Raw genomic sequence first — 24,855 nt, 5'->3', positions numbered from 1 at the left:
AGATATGTAGTGGTATAATAATGTTATATTATGTACTATTTTATGTTTTGTGTGATGTAAATGCCTTAATGTGTTTGGACCCCAGGAAGGCAGCAGCTAATGGGGATCCCTAATACATTCAAATACAAACACAAATTACTGTTACTACTTTTGTGTAATTGGATTACATAATCTAAATAAGATGTAATCCAAGTTACATGTCATCTGTTACTACCCAACCCTTTGTCAAGATATGTTGATTCTCTAACCTTAACCTTAGATGCAAATCCAAGTTACTAAATATGGTCAAAATCTGCAGTAGAATTACAGGGGTGCCACAATTAGCCCTCGCTGAGCTATACAAGTAGCACATCAGCCACAAGGCTTCCTCTCTTTTGGCTTATCAATCGTACCCTCAGTACTGTGAGTTTGAACTGTTAGCTTCGTCCTTCGGGAGCCGGTACAGAGTACCCATGCTTAAGACTGCTAAAGCTCAAGCATCTTTGATCCCCAAGGCAATAGCTGCAGTGAATTCTAAAGTGTGATTAACCTTGCTTGATTGACTTTTGGCCTTTGTACATTCGCACTACTTGCATTTTGCACTTATCGTCAGTGGTGGAAAAAGTACCCAATTGTCATACTTGAGTAAAAGTAAAGATGCCTTAATAGAAAATGACTCAAGTGAAAGCCACCCAGTGAAGTACAACTTCACTAAATTCTAAAAATATTTAGTTTTAAATATACTTAAGTATGAAAAGTAAAAGTATAAATCATTTCAAATTCCTTATATTAACCTGTTAGGGTATAGGGGGCAGTATTTTCACGGCTGGATAAAAAAATGTACCCGATTTAATCTGGTTACTAATCCTACCCAGTAACTACAATATGCATATACTTATTATATATGGATAGAAAACACCCTAAAGTTTCAAAAACTGTTTGAATGGTGTCTGTGAGTATAACAGAACTCATTTGGCAGGCAAAACCCTGAGACAGATTCTGACAGGAAGTGGATACCTGATGTGTTGAATTGACTTTAAGCCTATACCATTGAAAAACAAAGGGGGTGAGGAATGTTTTGGCACTTCCTATTGCTTCCACAAGATGTCCCCAGCCTTTACAAAGTGTTTTGAGTCTTCTACAGTGAGATCTGACCGAATAAGAGCCTTGGAACTGTGATGGCCCATTAGACACCTTGCGAGTTGATGGTGGGTACTCTCATTCCGAAACGTTTTAAAAGAGAACCCAATGGTCCGCCTTGAATTTTATTCATGTTCTGGTTAAAAAAGGCCCTAATGATTTATGCGATACAACGTTTGACATGTTTGAACGATCGTAAATCTTTTTAATTTATGGATAGCCAGGTGCACACTCCAACACTCCGACATAGTTTACAAGCAAAGAATTTGTGTTTTGTGATTCTGTTAGTCTGCCAGATCAGAGGCAATAGGGATTACCAGGGATGTTCTCTTGATTCGCGCGTGAATTGCACAATTTTCCTGTCCTGCTAAGCATTAAAAATGTAACAAGTACTTTTGGGTGTCAGGAAAAATGTATGGAGTAAAAAGTACATCATTTTCTTTAGGAATGTAGTGAAGTAAAAATAAAAATAATCAAAATCTAAATAGTAAAGTACAGATACCCAAAAAAAACGACTTAAGTGCTTTACACCACTGCTTATCGTACTTGCACTTTTCCAATGTTGTAGCATTATATGGTTTTATATTGTGTTATTTATACCTGCCTTTTTATATTTAACTCAAATTGCACTTCTGGGACAATGAAGATATACTGAACTGAACTGGTCATACCAAACATTCAAACTAAGATTTAGGTACATCATTTATCTGTAAACAACAGCCATTCACTACCACAGTTTTATCAGTAATTACCATGTGAAGGCAATTAACATACATTTGTTGACCCACTGATCTCAATAGAGTATGTGTGAGCCAATTTAGCCAAACCATTCAGAAAATGTATGAGATAAAATCCCGGCCAATGTTACAGCATCAGTGGGCAGCGCGTGCGCGCACACACACACACACACACACACACAGCTGGCTTAGCCTCTGCTCCTAAAAGCTGTTATACCATTTGCCAAGAATAACCAACCAGACCAGGCTAGCCCAGGCCAGACAGGGTCACATTGGGCTTTCCTATCGTCACCCTCAGCCACAGCTTTGGAAAATCTGGAATGCTTAGATTTTACAACCAAGCCAGTCAATGTCGCCTCGCATCATGCACACAATTAATCAACTTAAACTGAAGGAGATTTGGGAGGGAGTGACTGCAGGCCAAAGCTGATTGAATTACTGTATGAGTGTTTCTTTGGAAGGGTTTGTGTAGGATATTTGGTCATGGGGTTGTGTAATAATGATGAGGAGGAGGATCGATGACCATGACAGTGATGATTGTAGTCATGATGAAGATTGTAGTGATGACGACTATGATGATCATGATAAAAGCGAGACACCTTCATGAGACCGCGCTTCCTGCCTGCCTCCGGACTTTTTCTCCCCGCTTGACCACCTCCCTCAGATGACCACTCAAGGCATGAACCTTCTAATGACTGTCCATCTCATGATGTGGTGATGTTGTTTTTCTAAATTACGTGTATTTTTTTGTGCTTTGAAGCGCTTTGAGATTCTTTGAAAAGCACTGTATAAATTCTGATGATGAAGTGGTGGTGTGTTTGACCTGCAGATCCAGGCTGGAGAGAAGGAGTATGGTCCGTTCTGTGGTGACCGGCCACCAGGCAGGATCCAGACAGAGAGCAACAAGGTCCAGGTGTTCTTCCACAGTGATAACTCTGGAGAGAACATCGGCTGGAGGCTCTCCTACACCTCTTCAGGTCAGCCTCACTCTAAATATTCATGTCATTGTGTCCGCTTTTCCAAAAATGCAACTTTTTTAACTCTGTTGAATGTCTTCATTTGTGTGAAGGAAGAAGGGGAAACATTAGTTGCGTACAGAATTGCACCCTAATCACTATTTAGTGCTCTATTTTTGACCAGGGCCCATGACTTCTCCCAACCAACCAGCAGCCCATACTTGTTATTTATGTAAATCTAAAAGGGTTTGGATAGGCATTACGTACATTCGGTACACTCAGAGGGTTTTTCGGCTTGTCCGCGTAGGGCAAGGCTGCCCGAATCTGGAGGGCCGAAACACTTCTGGTTTTCAGCCTCTCCTTCTAATCAGGGACTGATTCAGACCTGGGACACCAGGTGAGTGCAATTAACTACCAGGTAGAAACAAAAACCAGAAGTATTTTTCTGCTCTCCAGGACCGGAATTGGACAGCCTGGGAAATAGGGGAACCTTTTATCTTTCTAGCCTAGATAGAACCCTCTGTGTTGTCTAAGATTCAGGTAACTTTCACAAAATTCCATGGTTTTCCAGAACATTCATAGAATACTAGAGAGAATAAGCAGAAAATTCAGAGTTGTCCAACCAGGATTTCTGAAGAAAATACGACTTCACTGATGGTTTTGGTCTAGTAACCCCAACAAAACACGTGAAAATGAACACACATGCAATACAAGTAGAATACAACAACGGAAACTATAAAACTGTAATAGCTTAAATAATCAATGAATTAATGAAGTCCGTTGTAAGCAAAGAAATAGTTTCCTGGTTATCTAATTATCTGGCCTGTATCCTGTTTGTTTTCAGGAAGGAGTCAGTGTCCCGTCCCTGTGAAGCCCCTCTATGGCCAGCTGGATCCGGTCCAGATCCAGTACTCCTTCAAAGACCACGTCCTGGTATCCTGTGACCCAGGATACAAACTGATAAGGGTGAGACTTGCAGACAGGTTGGGACCATACACTCTTGTTAAAGTCTTGTTCTCCACTGTAACAATACTCTTTATTTATATGAAGGGATGACCATCTGGCAACCACCCAGTCACCATGGTGAGAAAAACTATACTCTTAAAGATAACAAACTGCATGTTTGACAGTATCAGTCAAAAGTTTGGACACACCTACTCATTCAAGGGTGTTTCTTTATTTTTACTATTTTCTACATTCTAGAAATATAGTGAATACATCAAAACTATGACATGGAATCTTTTGGGAGGGAGTCATCACCCTTTGCCTTGATGACAGCTTTGCACACTCTTGGCATTCTCTCAACCAGCTTCACCTGGAATGCTTTTCCAACAGTCTTGAAGCAGTTCCCACATATGCTGAGCACTTGTTGGCTGCTTTTCCTTCCCTCTGTGGTCCAACTCATCCCAAACCATCTCAGGACAATAACATAGCATGATCAACAGTATCAACAACTTTTGACAGGTCCAAAAACAAAGCAACACATTTGATTTTAGTGTCTAAAGCATTGACAAGATCACTAACAACTAAAGTGGTTGCTGTCATAGTGCTATGCTAACGCCTAAAACATGATTGGTTTTCATTCAAAATACATTTCTCAGGTAAGAAAGAGCAATGTTGTACATTTACCAAGGATTCAAGAATCTTAGCTAGAAAAATCTAATCAAATTTTATTGGTCACATACACATGGCTAGCAGATGTTAATGTGAGTGTAGCGAAATGCTTGTGCTTCTAGTTCCGACAGTGCAGTAATATCTAACAAGTAATTTAACAATTCCACAACAACTACCTAATACACACAAATCTAAAGGGATGGAATAAGATATATAAATATATGGATGAGCGATGACCGAGTGGCATAGGCAAGATGCAATAGATGGTATAAAATAACTAGAAGCACAAGCATTTTGCTACACTCGCATTAACATCTGCTAGCATTGTGTATGTGACCAATACAATTTGATTTGATTTTTCTAGCTAAGATTCTTTAATCCTTGGTAAATGTACAACAGGCGGTGATACAGTGACAAGCCATATTTCTTCAGCCTCCTGAGGTTGAAGAGGCACCGTTGCGCCTTCTTCACCACACTGTCTGTGTGGAGGGACCATTTCAGTTTGTCCGTGATGTGTACGCCAAAGAACTTAACTTTCCACCTTCTCCACTGCTGTCCCGTCGATGTGGATAGGGGGGTGCTCCCTCTGCTGTTTCCTGAAGTCCACGATCATCTCCTTTGTTTTGTTGATGTTGAGTGAGAGGCTGTCTCGTCATTGTTGGTAATCAAGCCCACTACTGTTGTGAAGTCGGCAAACTTGATGGTTGAGTTGGAGGTGTGCATGGCCACGCAGTTATGGGTGAACAGGGAGTACAGGAGGGGGCTGAGCACCCACCCTTGTGGGGCCCCAGTGTTAAGGATCAGCGAAGTGGAGATGATGTTTCCTACCTTCACCACCTGGGGGTGCGGCCCAACAGAAAGTCCAGGACCCAATTGCACAGGGCGGGGTTGAGACCCAGGGCCTCAACCTTAATGATGAGCTTGGAGTGTACTATGGTGTTGAATGAGCCTTAGTCAATGAACAACATTCTTACATAGGTATTCCTCTTGTCCAGATGGGATAGGGCAGTGTGATGGCGATTGCATCGTCTGTGGACCTTTTGGGGCGGTATGCAAATTGAAGTGGGTCTAGGGTGGCAGGTAAGGTGGAGGGGATATTATCCTTGACTAGTCTCTCAAAGCACTTCATGATGACAGAAGTGAGTGCTACTGGGCGATAGTCATTTAGTTCAGTTATCTTTGCCTTCTTGGGTACAGGAACAATGGTGGCCATCTTGAAGCATGTGGGGACAGCAGACTGGGATAGGGAGAGATTGAATATGTCCGTAAACACACCAGCCAGCTGGTCAGTGCATGCTCGGAGGAAGCGGCTAGGGATGCCGTCTGGGCTGGGAACCTTGCGAGGGTTAAAACGTTTAAACGTCTTACTCAGGGGGCCGCGTCGGTTACACTATATTATCTTTGGAAAAGGTGTGTAATTTGTCTGGAAGCAAGATGTCGGTGTAGATGACGTGGCAGGTTTTCTTTTTGTAGTCCGTAATTGCCTTCATATGGGGTGATAATTATTAAGATCACTACTATCCACGCCATTATGGAGTGGCAGTACAAGAGCTGATTTCCATTGGTGTAAAGTACTGAAGTAAAAATACTTTTAAGTACTACTTAAGTACTTTTTTGGGGTATCTGTACTTTGCTATTTATATTTTTTTACAAGTTTTACATTTTCTTCAGGAATGTAGTGGAGTAAAAGTATGTACTTTTTACTCATTACATTTTCCCTGACACAAAATAACTCGTTACATTCAATATAAAGCTTTGTCATCACTACTGCCTCTGGCAGACTCACAAAACACAACTACTGTGTTTGTAAATTATGTCTGAGTGTTGGTGTGCCCCTTTCTGTCCGTAATTAAAAATAATATGAAAATAGTTTTTGATGAATTTGATGTACAGCATTTACTTTGTACTTTTATTCAAGCATGACACTTTAGTACCTTTTCTGCCACTGTACTTAAGTACATTTAAAACGAGATACGTTTAGACTTTATCATAAGTAGTATTTTACTGGGTAACTTTCACTTTTACTTGAGTCCTTTTCTGTTCAGCTATCTTTACTTTTACTCAAGTATGACAATTGAGTACTTTTTCCAACACTGCTGATTTACCATACTTTTGGAATATTTCCTGATGTCCAATGTTAAATATTTAAAAAATGGGTTATTGAGCCAACAATGATGGGGTGCTGCACACTTAAGCAGACCAGGATCCAGTTGGTCGGCCCCTGTATATTTCTTGTTGTCTGTTGCTAGCAAAGCATCCAGGACTTGTTTTTCTGTAAATAGCCTAAAAGAAAAGTGTTTCATTAATCTGATGACTGTTATTTATTTAATCAACTAACTATGTTTAATAGTTACTTCGATTAAATAAATCATGTAACAATTAACTCATTAGGATTTGGGGCACCACGGAAGAAGTTGTTAAACAAGTTACCATCTCCCAAATTAAACTCTAGAAGGTCCCGTGTGGCTCAGTTGGTAGAGCATGGTGTTTGCAACGCCAGGGTTGTGGGTTTGATTCCCACGGGGGACCAGTACGGGGGGAAAAAATGTATGAAATATATGCATTCACTACTGTAAGTCGCTCTGGATAAGAGCGTCTGCTAAATGACTAAAATGTAAATGTAAGATGTATAAGTTATATCAATAAGTCACTTATTAATCATTACCTCATTCTGAACAGTTGTAATCTTCTTGGATCTGCAAGAACCCCAGCTTTGCTCATCATTCAGTCCTACACACATTGGTTTAATTATTTATTTACTAACAAACTAAATAATAACACAGAATACACTTGCATGAGATAAAGGTCCCTAGTGGACTGACAAGATATGACAGCTTGTTACACATATGGAGAGGGGGTGGGGAAAAGAGTGAGAGAAAGGGACATTTATTGTGGATACACGTTTGGAAAATGTAATGAATGTATTTAGGCGTGAATGCCGTTCGCCGTTTTTCTGTCGGAACTAGTCCCCCCTGGAAGAATGTTGGTTTGGTGAGCCTTTCCTGTGGGCCACTTGTACATGCTCTGATTGTCCACCAGAGGTCACAATGTCCTTCTTCTTCGTTGTCTGGTCTCCAATGGGCTGTTTTCTAAGAACAGCTACTTAGCTGTACCAGTGATTGTCTGAGGGGAGTTTTCTTCTCCTCTTCCTCGGGTAGATGGTCAAAGTTCCAAACCACTTTATACACGCAACTGCAGCCTGGCAGTGGTCTGGTAAATTCATTTTCTTCACCTCGTGTTGAGATTAAGTTCTTCTAACTATTTAAACGTGTGAACCACAGTCTCACATCTTTCTGGTCTGATATTAATTCTTAGCCAGTCCTTTTGAGCACTCTGGCCAAAGGGGACAGCTCCGTCTGTCTGACACGCTCTTCTGACCTCACTCAGGGTGTGGCTACTTAACATCTAATCATATGTTTTGCATTTTCTCTTATGGCTCCTAAAATCACATTCCCATATTAACACAAATGTCTTCATCATTTTTCACATTGTCTACACAACGTATTGGATGGAGACTTCATACCTGTAGTATAAATCCTTTTCAAATTACAATATTTCCTTTCTAGCCTTTCTAATGACCTCACAAAATGAAAAACAATATGACATGATATTTCTTCATCTACTCACTGACCATTTCCCACATTCAGATGTTAGAAATATTGTTCCAAAGTTAATTTTTTGGACATTAGAGTTTTTGGCTGGCAAAAGTCTGAACAAAGACATTCCTTTGGTTCATACTAGAGAGTCTGACAGTCCTTTGCTGCATAACATTAACGACCAGGTGTGAGGTGTCAAAAAGCGGTCACCAAGGATAATAACTCAGATTTAGTAAAAGAAGACGACAAACTAGTTAACTCCTCTGTTGCACAAAGGTTAGCTGAGGGAGGACGGTAGACCCCTGTAACAGTTATGGATACATTGTTCCCCAGACAAAGACTTAAAGATAGTAGATCAACTATTTTGGCAAAGGAAATGGATTTCAATAATAAGACAGATAAACAATGTTTTATAAGAAGGGCCACTCCACCAACTCTACCCCGTCTGTCAGTTCTGAACACATTATAACCATCAATATTAATATCAGTCCAGAATGTCCCCAGAGATCCAAGTTTCAGTCAATGTCCGGATTCATCTGCATAAACCAGATCTTGATGTTATCTAGTCTAGGAAGTAAGGTCCTCATGTTCAGATGCATCAACCTAAGTTCTTTGTGATTTTTAAAGTCACATGGAGTCTACAACTCAAACAAAATACGTTCAATAGGCAGTTGCAGGCCCTGTCTAATTTATTTAATATATTTTTACTTAGCTGACTTGCCTAGTTAAATAAAGGTTAAGAACACATTCTTATTTACAATGACGGCCTACCCCGGGCCAAACCCAGATGACGCTGGGCCAATTGTGTGCCGACCTATGGGACTCCCAATCACGGCCGGATGTGTGTCATGGAAATTCAGTACTGAGAGAGACTTGGTCATTGGTCACAGTCTTGACTGTTGAGCTGAGCAGCCTAACTGAAAATTAAAAAACTGATATTATATAGGACCCAAAAATGTTTAGTTAGACTGGTTCCATTTCCCATAAGCCACCTTGGTTATCTACACAGGATGGTGTTTTACCCCCAACCCGGCTTAGTTTCCCAGATGCCAGGAAGATGAGACAATGAGGCATTGTTCATAACTCTTCCAGGCTATCTCTATCTCGGGTCACACACACCTCATCTTCCTGGTATTTGACGCATGCGTATCTTGTCCCCACGCACAGTGAGGAAGATCGTTCGGGAGGCAAAGAAAAGTCCAAGGGTCACTGTTGAGATTTACAGAATTTGGTCGCATCTTCAGGTCACCAAGTCTCTAAATGTACAATTCGACACCCCCTCCATGCCAATAGGCTCTTTGTAAGGGTTGCCAGAAAGAAAAAAAATACTTTATTGAGAGCAACCAACAAATGTAAACACCAGGAGTTTGCTAAATGCCATTGGCACTTCAATTGGAACCAGTGCTATGATCAGATGACATGAAAATACATGTATTTGGCGACACATGCCAGTGGTGGGTTTGGTGTCAAGAGAAAGCTGCATATGCAGAAAATAACCTCATATTTCTACTGTAAAATATGGTGGTGCATCTTTTATGTCATGGGGATATTTAGCTTCCACTGGTCCTAGGGCCATTGTTAAGGTAAACGGAATCAGGAACTTCACCAAGTACCAAGACATTTTAGCCAAATACCTGGTTACCTCTGCCAGGAGGCTGAAACTTGGCCCCAAGTGGATCTTCTTGTAAAACAATAGCCCCAACACACATCAAAATCCAAAAAGAAATGGTTAATTGACCACAACGCCAAGATTTTGCAACGGCCACCTCAGTCTCTGGATTAGCCCAAAGATTTGTTAAAATAAAACCTTTCATATACTATATAATATCAAAAACCATCATCAGCATCACAATATCACAATTTCCTCACCAAGTCCAGTATACTTTGGTCCTTCCAAAATGTTCCCGTATTGAAAGGATTTATTTGAACAAATCTTGTAAGTCAACCTTATCTGCAAACACTTCAAGTCTGTAAGGTCAAATGGCTTTTCAAATTGTAGGAAGTCAAGGTATGTGGGTGTGGTGGTAAGGAGCATAGTACTCAAGGATCAGTTCAGGGCACGCCAGGTAGTCCACAGCATGGGATAGGCAGCATGACCATTTGGGGACAGGCACAGCCAGGAGTCATCAGGCCAAGGTGTCCTCAAGCATAGAGCGAGATAAATAGGGTGATTAGTGGGAGCATTCAGATCCAATTTGTTTTATTGATATTCAGATTGCATAATTTTATGAACATATCATTACTACTGTGGAAAATCATGGATAGTCATGCTCCCGTCCAAAAATTAAGAGTTAAAGGTAGATCGAATGCCTGGTACAGTCCGGAATTATCAGAAGTCATTCATGAAAGAGATGATGTTTGGGTCAAAGCCAGGAACACAGGCTTAGGCCCAGACTAGAAAGCTTTTAAGCAACTAAGGAATCATTTTTTGGCAGAAATGCCTTCTCGAACATGTGAACATTCATGTGCCTTAACCTCTCTGGGGCATGTGGGACGAACTCGTCCCACCTACGTAACAGCCACTGAAATCCAGTGGCGCGATTTTTGAATCGTTAGAAATACTATTACTTCAATTTCTCAAACATATGACTATTTTACAGCTATTTAAAGACAAGAATCTCGTTAATCTAACCCCACTGTCCGATTTCAAAAAGGCTTTACAACGAAAGCAAAACATTAGATTATGTCAGCAGAGTGCCCAGCCAGAAAAAATCAGACACCCATTTTTCAAGCTAGCATATCATGTCACATAAACCCAAACCACAGCTAAATGCAGCACTAACCTTTGATGATCTTCATCAGATGACACACCTAGGACATTGTGTTATACAATACATGCATGTCTGTTCAATCAAGTTCATATTTATATCAAAAACCAGCTTTTTACATTAGCATGTGACGTTCAGAAAAAGCATAACCCCCGCAAACTTCCGGGGAATTTACTAACAGTTTGCTAAATTACTCACGATAAACGTTCACAAAAAGCATAACAATTATTTTAAGAATTATAGATACATTACTCCTCTATGCACTCGATATGTCCGATTTTAAAATAGCTTTTCGGATGAAGCACATTTTGCAATAATCTAAGTACATAGCCCGGCATTACAGGGCTAGCTATTTAGATACCCACCCAGGTCAGCCTCCACCAAAATCACATTTCCTATAAGAAAAATGTTCTTACCTTGCTTGTTCTTCGTCAGAATACACTGCCAGGACTTCTACTTCAATAACAAATGTAGGTTTGGTCCCAAATAATCCATCGTTATATCCAAACAGCGACGTTTTGTTCGTGAGTTCTAGACACTATCAGAATGCTTCTTCACGGTCCCGCGCATGGCGCATTGGCGTGTCAAAAATGTCTAAATATTCCATTACCGTACTTCGAAGCATGTCAACCGCTGTTTAAAACCAATTTTTATGCCATTTAACTCGTAGATAAGTGATAATATTCCGACCGGGAGTATGCATTGAGCCTAAACAGCCAAATAAAATTTCTCCTCAGGAGCGACTCGTGCACGCGCCTCATTCAAAGGTCCTCGGAGCAGCCACTTACAAAAGGTGATAATGTGTTTCAGCCTGAGGTTCCCTCGTCAACCTTCAGTTATTTCCCGGGCTCTGAGAGCCTATCGGAGCCCTGGGAATTGTCACGTTACAGCTAAGATCCTTACTTTTCAATAAAAAGATGCAAGACGCACGACTCCTTGTCAGACAGGGTACTTCCTGCTTGAAACCTTGTCAGGTTTTTGCCTGCCATAGGAGTTCTGTTATACTCACAGACACCATTCAAACAGTTTTAGAAAATTCAGAGTGTTTTCTATCCAAACCTGAACAATAATATGCATATTCTAGCTTCTGAGTTGGTGTAGGAGGCAGTTAAAAATGGGAACATATTTTTTCCAAAATTCTCAATACTGCCCCCTAGCCCAGACAGGTTAATAACAAACGTGTATGCCAGCTGTAATTACGAATACAATTGTTAAATTACGAGCCTTGTTGGTTAAGCCACAGAATAAGTGAGCAACCTTCCCACTAGCCATGATTGGCTGAGATAATGAGTGGGCTGGACATGCCGAGAAAGGAGTTTGGACTGGTCTGCCATATTGAAGGCGTCTGTCTATTTGAGCTCGTCAGTCTGTGTTGGTAATCCTGTCGAACGCGACTTTAAAAAACATTTGTGTAGTGGAGCTGCATAAGTGTTGCTCTATTTTCTGGAGGATCGCGTTTTGAAATCAGTGAAATTAGAGTATGATAGCTAAAGAGATGGAGAAAACACCTGTCTCTGGATTACATCTTCAAACTAAGGGCAACTGTGGTATGGCATTCCTGATAGGGAAACATGTCCATGATGCATGTTGATGTATGCAGGTAAGATAGTCTAGTGTTAGCTAGCTACATTTTCAAATATTACATGTTTCTAATTTTGACAAAGTGGTTTCATTTCAAGCTAAAGTGTACTGTTAGCTAGCTAGCTAACGTTAGCTGGCTGGCTCCCTCGCTGATGTTATTATTTGTTTCCAAGACCCGTTTGATTTTCTAGTTAGTCTATTGTTAGCTAGCTAACATTGGACCTAGTTGGTTAGGTCCCAGCACTGTGGCATTGTTGCCACTTTGTTCATTGTTGTTTAACTAGCTAGCTATATGTCTTAAGCTAATCTGTACTGTTAGCTAGCTAGCTAACTTTAGCTGGCTGGCTCCCTAGCGGACGTTATTATTCATTTCCCAGAGCTGTTTGCTTTTCTAGTTAGAGCCTAATGTTAGGCATTGTTGGCACTTTGTTCATTGTTGTTTAACTATCTAACGTTAGCTGGCTGGCTCGTTAGCTAATGTTACATGACTTGTGTACAACACCCGTTGAATATGGCTGGTGTCAGTAAACGTCTGCATAATGAAATTGTTGCCAGCAGAGCTGGTTAGGCTATTTTCATGTTGTCCAGAGGTAAACAAATCATCGGCCAGAGCATCAAGTGTGCGCTCCGAGAGCGAAACTAGATGGGTGGGGCTAAAGCGTAAGAGGGTGTGAACAACGCTGAATGGGTGTAGACAAAGAAGATCTCTTCACTCGATAGCAAAACATTCAAAGAAGAATTTCTCAAAAGTGAGTTTACAAGGTGATCAACTTTCAAAGCAGAATTACTTTCCCATTGTTCCTCCGAGTCTCTACTTTTATCCAATGTCAAAAACCACTTCACATTTTGCTACATAAGACCAAATCCAGGTGGTGAGTCACAAATCAGAAAGGCTAAAACTGATTATTATGTAACCGCTCTTTCGGATTGTAAAGGGAACCCGGCTAAATTCTGGAAAACTGTTAAATCCCTGAAGGGATTGACTTCCTCCTCTCTGCCACAACAAATTAATTCAGACACTGGTCTCATTACGGGGAAAAATGCCATCATTGATGCATTTAATCACCATTTTATTTCAGCGGGCTATCTCTTTGAAAGAACTTCTAAGCCTATTCACAATGATATTGGGCTGGATGCTGATAGGGGAAACCTGCTGAATGATCAGAGAAATCATAGTCAAAGCTTTTCTTTAAGACTATTGTTGTGGAAATTCTACATAGGGACATTCGAAGTCAATCTTAAATGTATCATTCTTTATTATCAGCATGCTGGAGAGGTTCCAACCAACTCAATGCACCAAGTACACATGTCGATCAGGAGCAATTCCCGGGGCAGTCCCGTTAGTTCTCTTATATACAGACAAGTTATATTTCCAGGATTTAGCTTATTCGTCATTCATAATTAATTCATCATTAACATTTGCTTCATTCATGTGACCGACCAATACAGGGTCATGCGTGTGACAGACCAATACCTCACAAGGCTTCTTCTCTCTAAGCTGAGACCTTGAAACTGAGATATCCCTTTCTCAAAACAAGGTTCTGGGCGTACTGCCAAATTGCAGATACTGATAGTGAGGATTCGTTCAATCAGTCATTTGCATGAACAAAGAAATTGGTTATTAGAAAAGCATATGGATATAACACAGAAATTGGTTATTAGAAAATCACAAACATAACAATTTCTATCACATTATTGACAGAAAAAGAAGCACTGGATGCTTTGCTAGCAATAGACAGCAAGAAGTCCACAGGGGGTAACCAATTGGATCCCGGTCTGCTTAAGTGTGTAGTGCCCATCAATGTTGGCTCAATAACGCATATTTTGTATTTAACAATGTTATCAGGAAATATTTCAAAAGTATGAAAATAAGCACTGTGCTGTCACTCCATAAGGGCAGGGATAGTATTGATCGTAATAATTATCGCCCCATTTCTAGGCTTCCTTGTCTTGCTAAGATTTTTGAATCCTTGGTGAATGTACAACTTTGCTCTTTAATTGTCAGAGAAATGTATTTAGAATGTAAACCAATCAGGTTTTAGGCCTTAGCATAGCACTATTACAGCAACCTCTTTAGGTCTTAATGATCTTCTCAATGCTTTAGACACTAAAATGAAATGTGCTGCTTTGTTTGTGAACCTGTCTATAGCTTTTGAAACTGTTGATCATGCTATTTAATAGAATAAGTTGTCCTCGATAGGCCTGAGCTCTGACGCCTGTTTGTAGTTTCATGATTATCTTAGTGTCACGTCTGCTCCCGCTCCCCCTCTCCTGCGCTCGAGGACACCAGTTCCCTCATTACGCACACCTGCCACCATCGTTACGCTCATTCCAGAGTCAGCATTGATACTGTTTCTCCTGTCCAGACGCTGTTCTTGTTTTGTTTCATGCCTATTTATTATTAAATCTACACCCTGTACATGCTTCTCGTCTCCCAGCGTCTTTCGTTACAGTTAGTTACAGAACTCAGGCCATCGTGATTGATGGGGTTAGGTCTGAAGTTCTTGAAGTACATAAAGGTGTACCACAGTGTTCGATTTTGGGACCTGTTCTCTTCACTATTTATATAAACACCATTGGTCAATCTGTAAAAAAAAATATTGTAAACTTTATCTAAACTCAGCAAAAAAAGAAACGTCCTCTCACTGTCAACTGTGTTTATTTTCAGCAAACTTAACATGTGTAAATACTTGTATGAACATAACAAGATTCAACAACTGAGACATAAACTGAACAAGTTCCACAGACATGTGACGAACAGAAATTGAGTAATGTGTCCCTGAACAAAGGGGGATCAAAATCAAAAGTAAGTCAGTATCTAGTGGGGCCACCAGCTGCATTAAGTACTGCAGTGCATCTCCTCCTCATGGACTGCACCAGATTTGCCAGTTCTTGCTGTGAGATGTTACCCCACTCTTCCACCAAGGCACCTGCAAGTTCCCAGACATTTCTGGGGGGAATGGCCCTAACCCTCACCCTCTGATCCAACAGGTCCCAGACGTGCTCAATGGGATTGAGATCTGGGCTCTTCGCTGGCAGAACACTAACATTCCTGTCTTGCAGGAAACCACGCACAGAACAAGCAGTATGGATGGTGGCATTGTCATGCTGGAGGGTCATGTCAGGATGAGCCTGCAGGAAGGGTACCACATGAGGGAGGAGGATGTCGTCCCTGTAACGCACAGCGTTGAGATTGCCTGCAATGACAACAAGCTCGATAATGCTGTGACACATCGCCCCAGACCATGACGGACCCTCCACCTCCAAATCGATCCTGCTCCAGAATACAGGCCTCGGTGTAATGCTCATTCCTTCGACAATAAACGCGAATCCGACCATCACCCCTGGTGAGACAAAAACCACGACTCGTCAGTGAAGAGCACTTTTTGCCAGTCCTGTCTGGTCCAGCGACGGTGGGTTTGTGCCCATAGGCAACGTTGTTGCCAGTGATGTCTGGTGAGGACCTGTCTTACAACAGGCCAACAAGCCCTCTCAGCCTATTGCGGACAGTCTGAGCACTGATGGAGAGATTGTGTGTTCCTGCTGTAACTCGGGCAGTTGTTGTTGACATCCTGTACCTGTCCCGCAGGTGTGATGTTCGGATGTACCGATTCTGTGCAGGTGTTGTTACACGTGGTCTGCCACTGCGAGGACGATCAGCTGTCCATCCTGTCTCCCTGTAGCACTGTCTTAGGCGTCTCACAGTTACGACATTGCAATTCATTGCCCTGGCCACATCTGCAGTCCTCATGCCTCCTTGCAGCATGCCGAAGGCACGTTCACGCAGATGAGCAGGGAACCTGGGCATCTTTCTTTTGGTGTTTTTCAGAGTCAGTAGAAAGGTCTCTTTAGTGTCCTAAATTTTCATAACTCTGAAGTTAATTGCCTACTGTCTGTAAGCTGTTAGTGTCTTAAAACTTCTTTGGGATAGGTGGGACATTAGCGTCCCACCTGGCCAACAGCCGGTGAAATGGCAGAGCGTGAAATTCAAATTAAATTACTATAAATATTAAACTTTCATGAAATCACAAGTGCAATACATCAAAATACAGCTTAACTTGTTGTTAATCCAGCAAAGGTGTCAGATTTCAAAAAGGCTTTACTTCGAAAGCAAACCATGCGATTATCTGAGGACAGCGTCCAGCACACAAATGCATAACAAATCATTTTCAACCAGGGAGTTGCAACACGAAAGTCAGAAATAGCGATATAATATATGCCTTACCTTTGAACATCTTCTTCTGTTGGCACTCCAAAATGTCCCAGTTACGTTACAAATGATCCCTTTGTTCGTTAAATTCCTTCTTTATATCCATAAAAACTCAGTTTAGCTGGTGCGCTTCAGTCAATAATCCACTGTTTCCTTCCTTCAAAATGCATACAAAATGAATCCCAAACGTTACCAATAAACTTATCCAAACAAATCAATCAACGTTTATAATCAATCCTTAGGTACCCTAATACACAAATAAACAATCTAATTTAAGACGGAGAATCGTTATTGTCTTTACCGGAGATAAACAAAAAGAACGTGCTCTCTCGGCCATGCGCTTGGAAACACTACAGCCAAAATGGGAGCCACTAGAAAAACTACAACTTCTCCCTCATTTTTACAAAAACCAGCCTGAAACTCTTTCTAAAGACTTGACATCTAGTGGAAGCCCTAGGAACTGCAATCGGGGACGATTTCGCCCTATTATAAAAGTGCCAGGCATGATGATTTAAAAAAAAAAAAAAAATTATGGTTTGTCCTCGGGGTTTCGCCTGCTATTTCAGTTCTTTTATACTCACAGACATTATCCTGATCAAGGGATGTTTCTTTTTTTGCTGAGTTTATATGCGTATGATACTATTATACATGCTATTACCCCGACTGTTGATCTGACTTTGTCAAAACTACAGTTAGATTTTATAGCTATACAGGAATCCCTTGCAGATTTAAAACTTTTTCTTAATACTGGCAAAACTAAATACAGGTTTTTAATCTCTCATAATAATGTTTCAGATGAACTACATGTTCGATTGGAGAACCATTTAATGAGTGAACATGTTCCCGCATATAAATACTTTGTCATTTTGGATTGATATGGATTTGACGTTTAAAAATAGTAGTGTCATCCACATATTGATTAAGTTTACAATTTTTTACAGAACACCAAGGTAACCTGCCTAAATGACTACTGACCCGTAACACTCACGTCTGTAGCCATGAAGTGCTTTGAAAGGCTGGTCATGGCTCACATCAACACCATTATCCCAGAAACCCTAGACCCACTCCAATTTTCAACCGCACCAACAGATCCACAGATGATGCAATCTATCGAGAGCATCACCGCCTGGTATGGCAACTACTCAGCCTCCGACCACAAAGCACTACAGAGGGTAGTGCGTACGGCCCAGTACATCACTGGGACCAAGCTTCCTGCCGTCCAGAAACTCTATACCAGGCGGTGTCAGAGGAAGGCCCAACAATTTGCCAAAGACTCCAGCCGCCCTAGTCATAGACTGTTCTCTCTGCTACCGCACGGCAAACAGTAACGGGAGCACAAGTCTAAAAGGTTTCTTAACAGCTTCTAACCCCAAGCCATAAGACTCCTGAACAACTAATCAAATGGCTACCTGGACTCTTTGCATTGTCCCCACCCCACCCCCATTTTTACGCTGCTGCTACTCTCTGTTTATTATCCTTGCATAGTTGAGAGAGAGAGACCTGTTCAAATAATCATTACATTAATTGCATCTGGAGTGAAAGAATATATGAATTCTACTTTATAATTTCACTTTCTGTGAAACTATGAATAATGTTCTGTTAATGAGTTCATGCCAACAAATCCAATACATCTCATTAAAAATTGTTCAGTAAGGACAACTTTTATCAGACCAGGGGTGAAAACCTGATTGACTGAACACGGTATGCAACACACTGGCCTTCTTGCCTTTAAATCAGGTTAAGGAGGAAACTATAGCCTTTGCAGTCTGAATGGAGAATGTTTTATGTACAAACCGGTCCTTGGATATGAGTGTATTTATTTATTTTTTATTTAACCTTTATTTAACCAGGTAGGCCAGTTGAGAACAAGTTCTCATTTACAACTGTGACCTGGCCAAGATAAAGCAAAGCAGTGTGACAAAAACAACAACAGAGTTACACATGGGATAAACAAACGTAGTCAATAACACAGTAGAAAAATCTGTATACACTGTGCAAATTAAGTAAGGAGGTAAGGCAATAAATAGGCCATAGTGGCAAAATAATTACAATTTAGCAATTAACACTGGAGTGATAGATGTGCAAGTAGAAATACTGGTGTGCAAAAGAGCAGAAAAACAAATATGGGATGAGGTAGGTAGTTGGTTGGATGGGCTATTTACAGATGGGCTGTGTACAGCTGCAGCGATCGGTAAGCTGCTCTAACAGCTGATGCTTAAAGTTAGTGAGGGAGATATAAGTCTCCAACTTCAGCGATTTTTGCAATTCGTTCCAGTCATTGGCAGCAGAGAACTGGAAGGAAAGGCGGCCAAAGTAGGTGTTGGCTTTGGGGATGACCAGTGAAAGATACCTGCTGGAGCGCGTGCTATGGGTGGCTGTTGCTATGGTGACCAGTGAGCTGAGATAAGGTGGAGCTTTACCTAGCAAAGACTTATAGATGACCTGGAGCCAGTGGGTTTGGCGACAAATATGAAGCGAGGGCCAGCCAACGAGATCATACAGGTCAAGGATCGGTAGGATAGTCAGAGTTTACAGTCTAACCAGACACCTAGGTATTTGTAGTTGTCCACATATTCTAAGTCAGAACCGTCCATAGTAGTGATTCTAGCTGGTCGGGCGTGTGCGGGCAGCGATCGGTTGAAGAGCATGCATTTCGTTTTACTAGCATTTAAGAGCAGTTGGAGGCCACGGAAGGAGGGTTGTATGGCATTGAAGCTCGTTTGGAGGTTTGTTAACAGTGTCCAAAGAAGGGCCAGGTGTACACAGAATGATGTCGTCTGCGTAGAGGTGGATCAAATAATCACCAGCAGCAAGAGCGACATCATTGATATTTACAGAGAAAAGAGTCGGCCCGAGAATTGAACCCTGTGGCACCCCCATAGAGACTGCTAGAGGTCCTGACAACTGCCCTCCGATTTGACACACTGAACTCTGAGAAGTATTTGGTGAACCAGGCGAGGCAGTCATTAGAGAAACCAAGGCTGTTGAGTCTGCCGATAAGAATACAGTGATTGACAGAGTCGAAAGCCTTGCCCAGGTCGATGAAGACGGCTGCACAGTACTGTATTTTATCGATTGCGGTTATGATATCCTATTGCACACATTCCCTTTGGAGGTTTAGATGAAATGACTCAATATCGCTATCTGCCAGCCTTTGGGCTGTCTCCGGACATCAACCCCATTGAAAACCTGGGGTTTGAATTAAAGAGGACAGTTCATAAGCGCATGCTGAAGAATATCAAGGATCTGGAAGTATTCTGTATGGAGGAATTGTCTAAGATCCCTCCCAATGTGTTCTCCAATCTCATAAAACCTTTTAGAAAAAGGCTCAGTGCCGTTGTCCTCACATGGGGAAGGTGGCGGAGTATTGAAAATATGGGTGCCTTTTTATGGATTTTTTTAAATACGGGTCTCCTTCTCTGAGCAATTGTATTAGTATAAAATAATACAAATTCCCACATTTCTTTGAGCATTTAATATAGCTCAGTATTTTGTATTTATTTTGTACATTCTTTTTTTCTTATCTTTATCAAGGGTGATAATTATTTTTGTACCCAACTGTATATGTATGCCACTTAGCAGACACTTTTACCAAAGCGATTTACAGTCATGCTTGCATACATTTTCGTATGGGTGGCTCCAGTAGGAATCGACCCCATGACCAGAGGTGTGGCAATTCGGCTTTAGCTAGCCCAGATAGGTTCCCAGCTCATAACTAGGTACCAAGAAGCCATTCAGGCTATCAATCAAGTTAGAGTAGCAAGCTTGTCTAACTATCTTAGCTGGCATGCCTGCTGACAAGGTTGGTAGACTTTAGAAAGCAAGCAATAACTTACAGTGGGGGAAAAAAGTATTTGATCCCCTGCTGATTTTGTACGTTTGCCCACTGATAAAGAAAGGATCAGTCTATAATTTTAATGGTAGGTTTATTTGAACAGTGAGAGACAGAATAACAACAAAAATATCCAGAAAAACACATGTCAAAAATGTTATAAATTGATTTGCATTTTAATGAGGGAAATAAGTATTTGACCCCCTCTCAATCAGAAAGATTTCTGGTTCCCAGGTGTCTTTTATACAGGTAACGAGCTGAGATTAGGAGCACACTCTTAAAGGGAGTGCTCCTAACCGCAGCTTGTTACCTGTAAAAAAGACACCTGTCCACAGAAGCAATCAATCAATCAGATTCCAAACTCTCCACCATGGCCAAGACCAAAGAGCTCTCCAAGGATGTCAGGGACAAGATTGTAGACCTACACAAGGCTGGAATGGGCTACAAGACCATCGCCAAGCAGCTTGGTGAGAAGGTGACAACATTTGGTGCGATTATTAGCAAATGGAAGAAACACAAAAGAACTGTCAATATCCCTCGGCCTGGGGCTCCATGCAAGATCTCACCTCGTGGGGTTGCAATGATCATGAGAACGGTGAGGAATCAGCCCAGAACTATACGGGAGGATCTTGTCAATGATCTCAAGGCAGCTGGGATCATAGTCACCAAGAAAACAATTGGTAACACACTACGCCGTGAAGGACTGAAATCCTGCAGCGCCCGCAAGGTCCCCCTGCTCAGGAATGCATATACATGCCCGTCTGAAGTTTGCCAATGAACATCTGAATGATTCAGAGGACAACTGGTGAAAGTGTTGTGGTCAGATGAGACCAAAATGGAGCTCTTTGGCATCAACTCAACTCGCTGTGTTTGGAGGAGGAGGAATGCTGCCTATGACCCCAAGAACACCATCTCCACCGTCAAACATGGAGGTGGAAACATTATGCTTTGGGGGTGTTTTTCTGCTAAGGGGACAGGACAACTTCACTGCATCAAAGGGATGATGGACGGGGCCATGTACCGTCAAATCTTGGGTGAGAACCTCCTTCCCTCAGCCAAGGCATTGAAAATGGGTCGTGGATGGGTATTCCAGCATGACAATGACCCAAAACACACGGCCAAGGCAACAAAGGAGTGGCTCAAGAAGAAGCACATTAAGGTCCTGGAGTGGCCTAGCCAGTCCCCAGACCTTAATCCCATAGAAAATCTGTGGAGGGAGCTGAAGGTTCGAGTCAGCCTCGAAACCTTAATGACTTGGAGAAGATCTGCAAAGAGGAGTGGGACAAAATCCCTCCTGAGATGTGTGCAAACCTGGTGGCCAACTACAAGAAACGTCTGACCTCTGTGATTGCCAACAAGGGTTTTGCCACCAAGTACTAAGTCATGTCTTGCAGAGGGGTCAAATACTTATTTCCCTCATTAAAATGCAAATCATTTTATAACATTTTTGACATGCGTTTTTTTTTGATTTTTTTGTTGTTATTCTGTCTCTCACTGTTCAAATAAACCTACCATTAAAATTATAGACTGATCATTTCTTTGTAAGTGGGCAAACGTACAAAATCAACAGGGGATCAAATACTTTTTCCCCCCACTGTATGTACTGAATACGACATTCCTTTCAGTATTTTACCCAGATTTTAGTAGATGCGTATTTCGTTTCTTAAAAAAATAACAACCAGTCAGGAGGACACAGACAGCTCAAGAGATATGCTTAGATATGCAGAAGAAAAAGACGTCTGTGTGTGTGTGTGTGTGTGTGTGTGTGTGTGTGTGTGTGTGTGTGTGTGTGTGTGTGTGTGTGTATATATATATAAAACTTTTTTTTACATAGAATTATGCATAGTGATGCAGGAAAATGCTGTTTTAGCTGTTTGAAAAATGCTACATTTTGTTGATCAATTGTATGTTTCCTCTCTCTCTTTTCTTTCTCTCTTTCTGAAAGGATGGAGAGGAACTGGAGCACTTTCAGATCGAGTGTCAGAAAGATGGCTCATGGAGCAGTTTTGTCCCACTTTGTGAAAGTAAGAAGTGATAATGTGTGCGTGTGTGTGCACGTGAGTGCCCGCATGTGTTTGTGTGTTGTATGGCATTGAATTTGGTTCAGTGCAGATTAGATTTCAATCCGAGTGTCATATTAATGTGATGTTTAATGAGGCCTCTATATCACATAGGAACTACCTGGTCCTTTCATTGTATTCTGCCTCTGTGTATATATTTGCATTGTACAGTACTCTGTCTCCTCTTTCCCTCCCTCCATATTCTCTCTCTCCCTCTTTCCCTACTCCTCTCATCCACCACCATCCAGAAATGGAATCTCGGAGGAGCCATCGATCTCTGCCCAGCATTCTAAGAAATCAGATACTGTACTAAAGCCATGCAGTGATGTCTAACCAGTATCCCTATACAGACTTGGTGTCTTTAAGTTCAGTGCTTCTCTAGATTACAAGGTTATAGCATTGGCAAGGAGAGAAGAGCAATTGTAGGAAGTCATAAGGAATCTTTTCCCCTTATCACACTGTACTGTTGACTCTGGAGTGTGACATCACACAGTGCAATAAACTCTGGAATCTTTCTTATTCAGTGTGTTTGTGTTTGTTTCACTGTAATACTTTATTTGTATTTATTTAGTTAACTAGGCAAGTCAGTTAAGAACAAATTCTTATATACAATGACAGCCTACCCCGGCCAACACTGGGCCAATTGTGCGCCACCCTATGGGACTCCCAATCACAGCCAGATGTGATACAGCCTGGATTTGAACCAGGGACTGTAGTGATGCCTCTTGCACTGAGATGCAGTGCCCTAGACTGGTGTGCCACTCAGGAGCCCAATACAAATTGAATTTAATAACCACAGCCTAGAACATAGAATCTCAGAGCAGAAAGAGAAGCATGCCATATTTAGCACTATGGAGAATCTGCAACCTCTATGGTGGACTGAATTCTTTAGCGTCATGAGCACATGACGAGAAGTACAGTGCCACTAAAATATGCTTTCTCACATTGGCTCATCTCTCTTCTATCAGTCATTTTATTGGTGATCATCAGACTCCCATCCATTCAGTAGTCTGTAATAGTCCGGGTTTTCCCCAAAGAATCTAAGAAAGGCGCTGCGTCACCTTGTGGACTGGCTGCACCACCATGTCAAAATTGAAAGAAGGAAATGGCAGTTACAGGTGTTCAGAAATGCAAAAACCTTGGCGCTTTTCATTTATCTGCATTTCCAGCCATTATATTTAGCCTCACAAAGTGTTTTACCATTTTCTTTTCATGATAACCAAGTAGAACACAAACACATTTTTACATAAACAGTTAAATTCATGAGTTTTATTGACTAAAATAGGTCAGTCAAAGCAAAAACCTAATAAAAATGAATTTACAGTACCAGTCAAAGGTTTGGACACATCTAATCATTCAAGTGTTTTTCTTTATTTTTACTATTTTCTACATTGTAGAATAATAGTGAAGACATCAAAACTATGAAATTACACACGTGGAATCATGTAGTAACCAAAAAGTGTTAAACAAATCAAAATATATTTGAGATTCTTCAAAGTAGTCACCCTTTCCCCTGATGACAGCTTTGCACACTGTTGGCATTATCTCAACCAGCTTCATGAGGTAGTCACCTGGAATGCATTTCAATTAACAGGTGTTTCTTGTTAAAAGTTACATGTGAATGTTCATGAGAATCTGCTTTTCATTAATAGTTTGTAGCACAAAACATTTCGGACTCTACAGAGTTTCTTTTTAGATTTGGGGTTAGAAGTCCAAATCGCGCCGGCGTAGCGGTGGGACTGATTGTGTTAAAAAAAAACTGTGGCGAACCCTGAAGTCATTAAAAAATCATTCATATTATCAAGTACATGGAGAATAAATTATATCCGCCCATCTAATGACATGTTTGTGCTGCTCATGTCCCATGTTTCCTCTTTAACCCTTGTCCAGTTGTCGATCCATTTCTTCAAACCATACAGTACTTGCTAATACTCTTTTTCCTCTCCTTCCTCTCTCAGTGGTGGATTGTGGGACTCCTGGGGAGGTTGCCATGGGTGACGTCATCTTCGAGAGCTCTGGCAACAGCACCCTGTTCGGTTCTATAATCCAGTACACCTGCAGGGAGTCCATGTACCAGATTCACCCCAAGATCAACAGTATGTTCCCATCTTAGGGCTCAAAGTTTTCTTGACCATGCAACCTAACCAGGAAAAACTCTGGTCCCTATAAGAGCCATGGCCCGGTTTCCAAAAAGCATCTTAAGGCTAAGTTCATCGATATAACCTTCATAAGGTAATCTTTAAAATTTCCGAGCCGCCTCCCAAAATCGTCTATTAACGTTGCACTTGAAAACGCTCGTACTATAACGCCTGCCTCAGAGCACTCTTAGAACAGCAAAGTGCGTCGTTAGATTTCCGCTAAATATAGAATGAAGATGTTTCT

General features: G+C 41.3%; 1 protein-coding gene across 1 annotated transcript in view; it reads left to right on the top strand.

Moving 5' to 3' along the window:
- masp1 (MBL associated serine protease 1) overlaps positions 1-24,855 on the top strand; it is a 76,153-nt gene that overhangs the window by 34,431 nt on the left and 16,867 nt on the right. The window contains exons 6-9 of the mRNA XM_029772149.1: positions 2,686-2,833; positions 3,657-3,778; positions 22,359-22,437; positions 24,432-24,569. Coding sequence (XP_029628009.1) covers positions 2,686-2,833; positions 3,657-3,778; positions 22,359-22,437; positions 24,432-24,569 — 487 coding nt within the window. The remainder of the gene's footprint in view (positions 1-2,685; positions 2,834-3,656; positions 3,779-22,358; positions 22,438-24,431; positions 24,570-24,855) is intronic.

The sequence above is a fragment of the Salmo trutta genome, chromosome 13, assembly GCF_901001165.1.
Source record: "Salmo trutta chromosome 13, fSalTru1.1, whole genome shotgun sequence".
Taxonomy (NCBI): domain Eukaryota; kingdom Metazoa; phylum Chordata; class Actinopteri; order Salmoniformes; family Salmonidae; genus Salmo; species Salmo trutta.
Note: the sequence above shows the minus strand (reverse complement) of the source record. Positions and strands in the feature narration are given on the sequence as shown.